Source organism: Oncorhynchus mykiss, chromosome 22, assembly GCF_013265735.2.
Source record: "Oncorhynchus mykiss isolate Arlee chromosome 22, USDA_OmykA_1.1, whole genome shotgun sequence".
Classification (NCBI taxonomy): domain Eukaryota; kingdom Metazoa; phylum Chordata; class Actinopteri; order Salmoniformes; family Salmonidae; genus Oncorhynchus; species Oncorhynchus mykiss.
In genome coordinates, this window is record NC_048586.1 from 36,026,896 (window position 1) to 36,040,485 (window position 13,590).

The window sequence follows — 13,590 nt, forward strand, 5'->3', positions numbered from 1 at the left end:
ATGGTTAAATTACACTAAACATGTCACCCTGATGCTGTCCAGTTCAGTCTACCAGAGCTAACTGCTCAGGAAAGACCATGCAACCCTGTCTCCATGCATGGTACTGTATTCTGTACGTTGACAATTGTATACTGTGTAAAACAATTGATGAGAACAGTCAATAATCTGAACAATAATTTGTGTGAGCATCCTTTAACATTTTTGGGTCCCTTTGTTAAGGTTGAAGGGGAGTAGCTAAGTAAGTAGAAATGCTTTCTCTGAGAACACATTATGAGCCCTGGTCAAAAGTAGTGCACTATACAGTATTGGGGAGCCATTTGGGACGCAGACAGTAGCTTTCTGCTCCTCTCCTCCACCTACTGTGTGACTGACTGAGACATGGGTGCCATGTAGTCTACATGCAGTCTGCTTTGACAGGCCTACAAAACAAACACAGGCAGATCCAGCCTGCCGTCGCTCGGCCGGATAGTGTGGGCCGTGCCGAAACTCTCTTCTTCACTGCCGTGCCAAATGCGTGTCCATGCCAATGTGTGCTCTGACACGTTCATGTGACGGGCAGGCCGACACACAGGCTGAAAGAACAGTCTCCGCTAAACCAACAAAGACCAATTACCCCCTCTAGTAGCAGACACTTCCAGCAGACCAGGCAGAGGCCAGTTGGGCCTTGTTCCCTAAAGCCCCTTGTAAACCTAAAGTAAATATATTGCACGTGACATGTTATGTTATGAGTGATCTCTGATAGATAAAGGGGAAGAGATGGGCCCCTGGGTGGATGAACATGCAAATAAATACATCTGTCAGTACATCTGTCAGTAACTAACCGCAGGCTTCGACGACACAGCCTAATGCAAACACAGCACACAGCGTATCACGTATCAATATTCTGTTACACAGCGTGATAGTGGGCCAAACCAAGGGGGAATAATATTCTGTTACACAGCGTGAAAGTGGGCCAAACCAAGGGGGAATATTATGCTGTTACACAGCATGATAGTGGGCCAAACCAGGGGAGGGATATTATGCTGTTACACAGCCGGATGGTGGGCCAAACCAAGGGGGAATATTATGCTGTTACACAGCATGATAGTGGGCCAAACCAGGGGGGGATATTATGCTGTTACACAGCCGGATGGTGGGCCAAACCAAGGGGGAATATTATGCTGTTACACAGCGTCATAGTGGGCCAAACCAAGGGGGAATATTATGCTGTTACACAGCGTCATAGTGGGCCAAACCAAGGGGGAATATTATGCTGTTACACAGCGTCATAGTGGGCCAAACCAAGGGGGAATATTATGCTGTTACACAGCGTCATAGTGGGCCAAACCAAGGGGGGATATTATGCTGTTACACAGCGTCATAGTGGGCCAAACCAAGGGGGGATAATGTGCTGTTACACAGCCGGATGGTGGGCCAAACCAAGGGGGGATAATGTGCTGTTACACAGCGTGATAGTGGGCCAAACCAAGGGGGAATATTATGCTGTTACACAGCCTGATGGTGGGCCAAACCAAGGGGGAATATTATGCTGTTACACAGCCGGATGGTGGGCCAAACCAGGGGGGATATTATGCTGTTACACAGCCGGATGGTGGGCCAAACCAGGGTGGGATATTATGCTGTTACACAGCCGGATGGTGGGCCAAACCAAGGGGGAATATTATGCTGTTACACAGCCTGATGGTGGGCCAAACCAAGGGGGAATATTATGCTGTTACACAGCATGATATTGGGCCAAACCAGGGGGGGATATTATGCTGTTACACAGCCGGATGGTGGGCCAAACCAGGGGGGGATATTATGCTGTTACACAGCCGGATGGTGGGCCAAACTTGCGGCACTCAGCAGAACACATACATGTACATCACCAAACTGAGGGGACGAGGATAAGCTTTTTCAGTTGTCTAAACAATCTGTCTCCTCACTTCTCCTTTATTGCACTGATCTGAAAGAACTGACTAGGTTCTTTAAACATGTTTAAAAAGTCCTACAGATTACAGTACATGATGCACAGTCTTGATAATGGGGGGGGTGTCATAGAGAACTAACTGTAGAGGAACCTGCTGGCGGGAAAATAAACTGAAGATCCTATGACAACAGCTGCTGCCAATGTAAATATCTTCCATCTAGTCAGAGGAAAAATACATCTGGGGATGAGGGAGGGGATGTGAGGGAGGGACAGAGAAGGAGGGGGGGTCTTGTCCCCCTGGTTTGACTACATACACAAACACTTACTGTATGAACACCCAGCAGACATGTGGCTTTAGCACGACACTAGGGGCTCACAGGGGAATCATCGCAGCGAGCCTCTTCTAATAAAATGTGCAGTGGTGGTATTAGAGAGATTTACCAGGGAAAATAAACATTCCTCACCACTCGGAGGAGAGCAGAGCGGAGCTGGGGTGGCTGGGCTGGGGCTCTTGGCTGGCTGGTACCCAGGCTGGGGTGGCTGGGCTGGGGCTCTTGGCTGGCTGGTACCCAGGCTGGGGTGTAGTTCAGGGAGGCGATTGGGCATCGCGCTGGGCCTCTCACTCGCATCGCAGGATCAATGCCTGGGCCTGCATGCTTCACCTCAGTCTAGGGTCACCTGAGAGAGAGAGAGCAGTGGATGTAGTGGAACCACTGTATAGCAACTATACTAGAGAAAGAGAGTCCAGAGAGTAGTTCTGAGCGATTAACCAAAATGTTGGTTATTTTTAGTTTTTTAGAAAACTAATTGACTGATGTCTGTTACATTTTATTGGATTCCATTTTGTTCCGTTTTTTGAGTTGTTGTTTCTCTAGAGATAAATCAGATCATGCCCGAACTGTGCAATGTAGTAGGGAGTTGTAGTTTCCAACAGGCCAATGTTATACATAGTTTAGCGCAGAAAACATGATTTTTAACTGCAATGACCACAATCCATAGCGCAGCAGCTACTTGTCCAGTCTGTGTTTATTTCACGCCTACTATGTAAGAGAACGAAGAATGCGCGATCAAGAGGGGATACAGAACAGTTGCTTCGCAAGGTATTGGTATTCAGCAGACATAAAAGTATGCCTTATTTACTTTGAAGAACTACTAAAATTGGGATTTTTGTCCAACAGCTTAGGAAGCAGCTCTATAGCGATGAGATGATGACTTGGAATGAAATAATCAAGTAATCAAGTAACACAAATGTAATATACACAACAACTGAAATATTTGATTAAAGTAAAGTACTGTGAATAACTGATGGTTATTCACACATGGTCCGTCACACCATCATGGGACTTAAATGTTTTATTCTGTGTTGTAACAGCATTCAACCCACATAATGCATAGTGCATTTAATGTTTTAAAAAATCATCAAAACCAAAATCATGCAAAAAAATATATAATCAGTGAGAGAGACCAGATAGACCAGAGAAAGAGAGACCAGAGAAAGAGAGAGACCAGAGAGAGAGAGACCAAAGAAAGAGAGACCAGAGAGAGAGACCAGAGAGAGAGAGACCAGAGAAAGAGAGAGACCAGAGAGAGAGAGATAGACCAGAGAAAGAGAGAGAAAGACCAGAGAGAGAGAGACAAGATAGAGAGAGACCAGTGAGAGACCAGAGAGAGAGAGACCAGTGAGAGACCATAGAAAGAGACCAGAGAGAGAGACCATGAGAGATCAGAGAGAGAGACCAGTGAGAGACCAGAGAGAGAGACCAGAGAAAGAGAGAGAGAGAGACCAGAGAGAGACCAGAGAGAGAGACCAGAGAAAGAGAGAGAGAGACCAGAGAGAGACCATAGAAAGAGACCAGAGAAAGAGAGAGAGAGAGACCAGAGAGAGATACCATGAGAGATCAGAGAGAGAGACCAGTGAGAGACCAGAGAGAGAGACCAGAGAAAGAGAGAGAGAGAGACCAGAGAGAGACCAGAGAGAGAGACCAGAGAAAGAGAGAGAGAGAGACCAGAGAGAGACCATAGAAAGAGAGAGAGAGAGACCAGAGAGAGAGACCAGAGAAAGAGAGAGAGAGAGACCAGAGAGAGACCAGAGAGAGAGACCAGAGAGAGAGAGTCAGAGCCAGAAAGCAGCGGATGTAGTGAATCAACACTCCTAACTAATGACCCAACAAAGCCAGGCCCTCCACAGGTTTCCACTGGCTCTCCTGGTCCCATGCAAACTGTTACACTGAACAAAGGGAGACTACCTTTGTGTGCTGTGCTGTGTGTGGAACCTGTGCCAACTCTTATTTGGGGGGCTTTGGTTTAGGGCTGTACTAGGGTTGTTGGGGAGGGACGGGGGGTAAAGGATAACTACCAATTAGAGTTTTCCGATTTTCCACAAAGCCATTTCAATTAAAACAGCAAGGCAGATGCTTAAAATAATCACTCTGCCTCCTTTTCGTTTTTTGGTGAATGTGCACTGAAGTGCCTGTAATTATGAGCCCAGATCCCCCAATTATAGCCAACCCTCCCCGTGCTCTGCTCTCCTCTGCTCCCACAGAGAGAGTCCTATACCTAAAGAACAGGACATATCTCTCCGCCAGCGCGGCGTATCCCACCTCATAGAACATCTGGTTTCTCACTCTCCCCTGCCGGAACCTGGCGTATCCCTAAATTAGAGCCCCGCCACCTATAAAACACTCCATCGCCGTGTGAGTGTTGCCTGAGTGACCTCTAGCAGAGCAGACGCAGCAATGACCTTGTACGCTGTGTCTCTAACACGGGGGCCTGGGAGGAGTGTATCCTTGGTGTGCCAGATCCAGGCTAGAGGAGTGAACACTGTTCCCATGCACACACTGTTGACTAACACATTAGCTAGGGACTCTTAATGGGAAAATGAAGTTGTATTGAATTGCATAGGGAGAGACTACAGTTTGTCTAGGGGTGGATACGGAGGGGGATTTGGGGGTTGGAGGTATAAGGTATGAGAGGGTTTGAGATCCTGTCTGAGGGTAGGAGTGTGTGGTGGTGGGTTTGGGGGGTTATGACTACAGTTTGTTCAAGGGTATAGGGGTGGAGTTTAGGGGAGGTTGTAGGTATGAAGCAGTCTTTTGGAAAGGGGCTGAGACCATGTCTGGGTAATGGGGGTTGGAGGGTAGGAGGTATGAGGCAGTCTTTTGGGATAGGTGCCAAGGGGGTGAGGCAGGCGCCAGCCTTGCCAGGCTGCGAGTGGTACCCTGTTTTGTTTCCTGATTTATTAAGTGGCACATTAATAAGCATCTCCCCTGAGGTTCAGTTCTGAAGCAAGCAGAGATTAATAGGACCACTGCACCGCACACACACGCACACACACACGCACGCACGCACACACACACACACACACACACACGCACACACACACACACACACACACACACACACACACAGGGCTCAACACAGGGCATTACACCAGACACTCACTCAAAGACTTACACGGTATTCTAACTTTCCTCATCTCTATGTGTCAGCGGCATCAGGTGCAGGACATACACACACGCATTCACACACATACTGTACATACAGTGGGGCAAAAAAGTATTTAGTCAGCCACCAATTGTGCAAGTTCTCCCACTTAAAAAGATAAGAGAGCCCTGTCATTTTCATCATAGTTACACTTCAACTATGACAGGCAAAATGAGGGGGAAAAATCCAGAAAATCACATTGTAGGATTTTTTATGAATTTATTTGCAAATTATGGTGGAAAATAAGTATTTGGTCAAAAATAAAAGTATATCTCAATACTTTGTTATATACCCTTTGTTGGCAATGACAGAGGTCAAACGTTTTCTGTAAGTCTTCACAAGGTTTTCACACACTGTTGCTGGTATTATTGGCCCATTCCTCCATGCAGATCTCCTCTAGAGCAGTGATGTTTTGGGGCTGTTGCTGGGCAACACGGACTTTCAACTCCCTCAAAAGATTTTCTATGGGGTTGAGATCTGGAGACTGGCTAGGCCACTGCAGGACCTTGAAATGCTTCTTGCGAAGCCACTCCTTCATTGCCCGGGCAGTGTGTTTGGGATCATTGTCATGCTGAAAGACCCAGCCACGTTTCATCTTCAATGCCCTTGCTGATGGAAGGAGGTTTTCACTCAAAATCTCACGATACATGGCCCCATTCATTCTTTCCTTTACACGGATCAGTCGTCCTGGTCCCTTTGCAGAAAAACAGCCCCAAAGCATGATGTTTCCACCCCCATGCTTCACAGTATGTATGGTGTTCTTTGGATGCAACTCAGCATTCTTTGTCCTCCAAACACGACGAGTTGAGTTTTTACCAAAAAGTTATATTTTGGTTTCATCTGACCATATGACATTCTCCCAATCTTCTTCTGGATCATCCAAATGCTCTCTAGAAAACTTCAGACGGGCCTGGACATGTACTGGCTTAAGCAGGGGGACACGTCTGGCACTGCAGGATTTGAGTCCCTGGCGGCGTAATGTGTTACTGATGGTAGGCTTTGTTACTTTGGTCCCAGCTCTCTGCAGGTCATTCACTAGGTCCCCCCGTGTGGTTCTGGGATTTTTGCTCACCGTTCTTGTGATCATTTTGACCCCACGGGGTGAGATCTTGCGTGGAGCCCCAGATCGAGGGAGATTATCAGTGGTCTTGTATGTCTTCCATTTCCTAATAATTGCTCCCACAGTTGATTTCTTCAAACCAAGCTGCTTACCTATTGCAGATTCAGTCTTCCCAGCCTGGTGCAGGTCTACAATTTTGTTTCTGGTGTCCTTTGACAGCTCTTTGGTCTTGGCCATAGTGGAGTTTGGAGTGTGACTGTTTGAGGTTGTGGACAGGTGTCTTTTATACTGATAACAAGTTCAAACAGGTGCCATTAATACAGGTAATGAGTGGAGGACAGAGGAGCCTCTTAAAGAAGTTGTTACAGGTCTGTGAGAGCCAGAAATCTTGCTTGTTTGTAGGTGACCAAATACTTATTTTCCACCATAATTTGCAAATAAATTCATAAAAAATCCTACAATGTGATTTAAAAAAATAAAAATCTAATTTTGTCTGTCATAGTTGAAGTGTACCTATGATGAAAATTACAGGCCTCTCTCATCTTTTTAAGTGGGAGAACTTGCACAATTGGTGGCTGACTAAATAGTTTTTTGCCCCACTGTACATACATACGCACACACACACACACACACACACACACACACACACACACACACACACACACACACACACACACACACACACACACACACACACACACAAGCAGCTCCACAATGGGCCAGCCCAGTCCCAGGCAGAGAGAAAGAGCCATTAGGCTCAATGTAAATCCACCTCAAACTTTTCTAGAGAACTGTAAACCCACCACTGTATTCGGGTATCAACCCTCTCCCCACTCCTCCCCCTATACTCCCTCTCTTCCCCCTCTCCCCACTCCCCCCCCTCTACTCCCTCTCTTCCCCCTCTCCCCTGAGACAAACCCCCCTCTTTCTCAACACGCCTAATGATACATGACACATTTATTTATTAGCTTCATAGAGGAACATTCCTAAGGACCGTTTGTTGTTTTTGCCAACTCTTTCATAAATATCTCTTACATCTCTACAGCAGTTTTCATAGAGCAGCCAGAGTCCTGAGTCCTGCAGCTCTTTATTCACATATGCCTTTTACAACGTAATAGTTTGAAAACGTAAGACTTAAGTTTTTACACACACACACACACACACACACACACACACACACACCATGTATAAGACTACAGTTTTTATGGCCGTAGGTTTGGAATAGTATAGTGGTCTCTGGAGCCATACGGCCTGGAAGGAAGGATCACTAATTTACCCAATAAAGCAGGTTGACAGTGGTGTGTTTGACATGTTGGCGGCTGGTGTGTGTGCGTGTCTGTGTGTGACGGGGCATGTGTTTTGGCGAGGTGGGATGAGAGCTATTAAGAACTTCCTGTTGCCAGAACCTCTGATGATGCTCCCTGTTAGGCCTAATAACCCTACAGACGAGTACTACCCTCAGTCCTCTGCCCTGGTCTGTGTCCTGTCCCCTCACACCAGAGCTAATGCTCAGCACCTGTTGACCCACAGCAGCTGGCCAACACTCCCCTCTACCCTTACCCTGTATTCCGTTAGCCACTCCCCTCTACCCTTACCCTGTATTCCTTAGCCACTCTCCCGTACCCTTACCCTGTATTCCGTTAGCCACTCCCTCCCCTCTACCCTTACCCTGTATTCCGTTAGCCACTCCCCTCTACCCTTACCCTGTATTCCGTTAGCCACTCCCCTCTACCCTTACCCTGTATTCCGTTAGCCACTCCGCTCTACCCTTACCCTGTATTCCGTTAGCCACTCCCCTCTACCCTTACCCTGTATTCCTTAGCCACTCCCCCGTACCCTTACCCTGTATTCCGTTAGCCACTCCCCTCTACCCTTAACCTGTATTCCTTAGCCACTCCCCTCTACCCTTACCCTGTATTTCGTTAGCCACTCCCCTCTACCCTTACCCTGTATTCCGTTAGCCACTCCCCTCTACCCTTACCCTGTATTCCGTTAGCCACTCCCCTCTATCCTTACCCTGTATTCCGTTAGCCACTCCCCTCCTCCCTTACCCTGTATTCCGTTAGCCACTCCCCTCTACCCTTACCCTGTATTCCGTTAGCCACTCCCCTCTACCCTTACCCTGTATTCCGTTAGCCACTCCCCTCTACCCTTACCCTGTATTCCGTTAGCCACTCCCCTCCACCCTTACCCTGTATTCCGTTAGCCACTCCCCTCTACCCTTACCCTGTATTCCATTAGCCACTCCCCTCTACCCTTAGCCTGTATTCCGTTAGCCACTCCCCTCTACCCTTACCCTGTATTCCGTTAGCCACTCCCCTCTACCCTTACCCTGTATTCCGTTAGCCACTCCCCTCTACCCTTACCCTGTATTCCGTTAGCCACTCCCCTCTACCCTTACCCTGTATTCCTTTAGCCACTCCCCTCTACCCTTACCCTGTATTCCCCTATCACCTCCTCTGTCTCTTTCCATCTCTCCCTACAGTAGCTGTCACCCATTGCCACTGGAACACAGGAGTCAAAACCAAAGCCGACAAAGAAAAATGAAAGGAACTTTTTGGATACCCCTGAAAGACATCTTTCCAAATGTATATGACTACCTGGAACTGTTTAATGTAGCAGGGTAGAAGGGGCTTTCCATTGCATGTCCCAAAGAGTGAACGTGAACTACGTGCTCAATTCAGGTCAGATTGACGTACACAGAACTAGGTGGTTTTAGTATGTCTACATGCATTCTTATATAATAAGGGTTAGTATCAAACACAACCTGAGGGAATTAGTGCTAAAAGGGTTGAAGTTAACACAAAGTACCAAAACAACAGTTCATGGGCAGTTCAAAGTCAAAAACCTTTTTTATTTTACTGTAATGTTCATGCTCTAAAAACAGCTTAGGAAAAGCCCTCCACAACTCTCTAGGTTGACTTCTGCCCTTTGTAGCTATGCCTCATTCTTTTAATGCTATTCTCAAATAAATCTGTTTAAATTGCCTCCATTTAACTTGCTGAAATGCAACTGACTGGGTGAGATTCTTATCACGGTAATTACAGAAATGATTGCAAGTGATTAATTATGCATAAGAGGATGTGAACTTTAAGGGGAGAAGGAGGGTTGTATGAGAGAGATGCTGGAGAGAGATAGGTTGTGTCCCAAATGGCACCTTATTCCCTATACAGTGCACCACTTTTGACCAGAGCCCTATGCCAGAGCCCAGTCAAAGGTAGTGCACTATAGGGTGGCGCAGTGGTCTAGGGCACTGCTTCGCAGTGCTAGCTGTGCCACCAGAGACTCTGGGTGGCACAGCTACTAACAATTGGATACCACGAAATTGGGGAGAAAAGGGGGTACAATTCAACAACAAAAAATAAAAAAAGAAGGGAAAAAAGTAGTGCACTATATAGGGAATAGGGTGCCATTTGGAGCACAACCATTAACAGACTGAGGGGGGACTGTACTGTAGTCTAGACCAGACTAGCAGCACAATGACCTCTACTAGAACGCCTCTGGAGAAAATATTTGCGCTGCTTTCATCTAAAAACAGACGATGACTAGTGACAACAGTTAAACAGTTATCAAATACATTTGATTGATTGTGTTCATTCTCTGCAGTGTCCAGGTTCTCCAGCCCCAGACTGACCCCCAGGCTGAACAGGAAGCGAGCCCTGTCCATCTCCCCTCTCTCAGACGCCAGCATCGACCTGCAGACCATGATCCGTACCTCGCCCAACTCCCTCGTGGCTTACATCAACAACTCACGCTCCAGCTCTGCAGCCAGCAGCTCCTACGGACACCTGTCAGTCAGCGGCATCAGGTGCAGGACATACACACACGCATTCACACACACACACACACACACACACACACACACACACACACACACACACACACACACACACACACACACACACACACACACACACACACACACACACACACACACACAGGGCTCAATACAAGGCATTACACCAGACACTCACTCAAAGACTTACACGGTATTCTAACTCTCCTCATCTCTATGTGTTAAAGTACTTATTACTTTCACATATCTATACATCTATCCACATACACTATTCACTCGCTCACTCAATCGCCACAGCATTCAACCTTATGTCCAGGCCTATAGCGGAGTTATGTCTGTCTCTTGCTGTTGTAAATGGAGTGGATCTGCTAATAACTGTCCTTCCCTTTCCTCTCCCAGTCCTTCGTTCACCTTCCCCCACTCCATCAACCCCATGGCATACCAACATCTGTTCAACCAACAGAGAGGCCTGAGTGCGTTCGGCCATACCCCTCCCCTCATCCAGCCCTCGCCCTCCTTCGCTGCCCGCCAGCATGCCCACGCCATTGCAGCCTCCGCCCTCAACACCACCCACAACACCTCCAGCTCTGAGTCCAACCAGGTGAGTCTCCTAAACCAGGGATGCAAACTGCTGAGGGCCCAAAAAGGTGACTTTTTTTGTTGTTGCACTGAAATACGCCACTTGGTCGATGTCTATAGTGGCCACTATAATAGAGCAATAATAGAGAAAAATCCCTGCTAGGGGGAATGCAGGTTTTAACTAACTAAACCACCAAGAATATGATCTACATGATCAGTCTCTGTGTGTAAAATAAAGTGGTTAATGTGAACCTAACTCACAGCTGGGAAAAAAAAGCAATCCAATGTTTTTTGTTGCCTAGACTTCACTGCAAATGACACTCCTGAGAAAGAACAATACAGTAATATTGCAGTTAGCCATGACGGCCTTTATAATAGAACGCTTGTGACCACACACATCTATATATTGCCATGGGGGAAAACACATCTTAAAATAAGAAAAATAATGAAACAAAAAGGCATTATATTTTTGCTCTATTATAGTGGCCACTATAGACATCGACCAAGTGCACAAGGCTACATGTGTGCAAAAATAACGTTCACTGAGTAAAACAAATTTTAATCTGCCCCTCACTCATACATGTTACTGTCAAATTCAACACAACAAAAACAATATCTTTGGGCTACACTGCACATTATTACATTGTACACTTTCTGCCTGTGGACATCTGTTCTACAATGTCCCAGCAAAAGTGAGAAAGCAGGAAAGTGTGTGGTGGTCCTTTCACCTCTATAGTGGCATCCAGCTTAAACCAGGCCCAGCTCCAGCTACACTTGATCCCTGAATCCACTTGTTTAACAAGCAATGTCTCATAGTTCGTTAGCTAGTTAACATTTCACACAGAATGTCAGGGTCCAGTAAGCAACTAACGCGTTATAACTTGAGGAATGACAAGGAGTCGTATCCGTTACCAGTTAATAATGACTGGATCATAAAGGAACAATTGTCCAGACAGAGGATTGAGTTTACGAATGTACGGTTTATTAACCCAACTTCACACAGGCTACTGTTTGGCCGTAGCCCACGCCAAATAAACAAAGGATACCCTATGAACCAACCGTGACCTTCTCTTGTGAAGGCCAGAACTAAGAGAGAGAACAATGTCTGAACCTGGTCTTAACTTCCAACGCTCCCTGCCCAACCGCCCTCCTACTCCACCAAGCACCAGGATGCCCGGCTTCAGAACACTCCAGGCATTCCTGTGATTGGCAGATAGCAGGTTGATTGGCATGTCAGACCCCGCGAACACTGGGTACTGGCAAATACAACACAACCAACTAATAGCCTAACAAAACACACGGGTCGCTGTCTTCCCAGAGCGCTGATGGTTGTCTCTTCTCTCTCAGTCGCTTGTTGTGCTGATTTCTGTTGTTATGTAAATGATTGGCTGAGCCTTGGATACAGCCAGTATTGCTCCAAACGCGCATCGCTCGTTCGCTTACAGCCAATAGTGATCCAACCCCAACCACTCAAAACGGCGAATTTCGCTGAAAGGAGACATGTTTGCATCCCTGCTAAACAGACAGACAGGGGTAATATAATAATAGTCTACATCTGTCATCTCACAGAATCTGGGGTCATGTTCAGATGACACAAAACACAAGATGTACTGAAATGAAGTGAAGATGCCCTAACGAACACCCAGAACTCTCTAACATGAATGATATGTATATTGTGTACAAGTTATGTTATTGGTAAAATTATGTCATGCTAAATTAATCCAGCCCAAGATTCTCATAAACTGTCAAGTGTTTTTGGTGAGAGATGTTTCAGCTGGAGGATGACTCCCTCCCACTAGCAGCTGTTTTTATCTGTCTCTGTCTCCTTTATCAACATATTGTATACAATATGGTCTCTATGAATGTAAACTTCCCCCTCATTTACCATCTCCCCCTCAGACACACACAGACACCCATACATTCCATCACTATGTCTATTTTAGTACACCAATGTGCGCACACACACGCACACACACACACACACACAGAGACACACTCACACACAGGCAGAGAGAGCTGAATTCCCCCTCAGCTTGACAGTGAACAGAACCACATTTCCCCTGGTTTCCAGCCAAAGAAGTCAGTGTTAGTGAGATCCCAGAAGCACAGTCAGCGCGGTACTGTACTGTAGTGTAGTGCAGTGGCTGGGTGAGATTTGGAGATTAGAGAGACCCCTCCTCACTGACTCCGAACCCTCCCTTCATATATTTTCTTACGATGCTTAAACACACACACACACACACACACACACTGAGTGTCTCCTTCTCAGAGCCTGTGACTGAGGCTTTAAAAGGCTGTTTCTGCCTGTCGTGTTAAGAGTTGGCCGGAGGATCAAAGCTCTGAGCGTTGCAGTGTGGGTAATAATTTCTTTCTTTTCATATTTCCACTGGCTGACTCTCATAAAGCAGTCTGAACTGTTTCTCTGTGGTGGGTCGCTATACGAGTTATGTGCCCTGAGCCTGGTGCTTGGCTGGCTCAGGTTGTCTCTGGAACCAACCAACCCTCACATCATCATGTTGCCATAGAACAGAGCCAGTCAGCCAGAGCCACCCTGGGTTCTCTTCACGCTGCCTCCATCTCTTCGCACCAGAGCACCGTAACTCTCTGACTCCTTCTATTTGGCCACTTGGCAGACATTTTTGTATGTAATCCCTGTGTGAATTGAACTCGACACTCTTACCAACTGAGCCACAAAGGACCACTCTATCTGAACTCTACCTCTCGCTCTACAGTATGTCCTTCAGAAGGCTGGTATAGCCTGTG

General features: G+C 46.7%; 1 protein-coding gene across 2 annotated transcripts in view; it reads left to right on the forward strand.

Annotated features, from left to right (window-relative positions):
* The window catches only part of LOC110502095 (zinc finger protein GLI2), a 116,628-nt gene that overhangs the window by 83,386 nt on the left and 19,652 nt on the right, over positions 1-13,590 (forward strand). For both annotated transcript variants that reach the window (XM_036959175.1, XM_036959176.1), the window contains 2 exons: positions 10,059-10,260; positions 10,648-10,849. In XM_036959175.1, the coding sequence (XP_036815070.1) occupies positions 10,059-10,260; positions 10,648-10,849 (404 nt within the window). The remainder of the gene's footprint in view (positions 1-10,058; positions 10,261-10,647; positions 10,850-13,590) is intronic.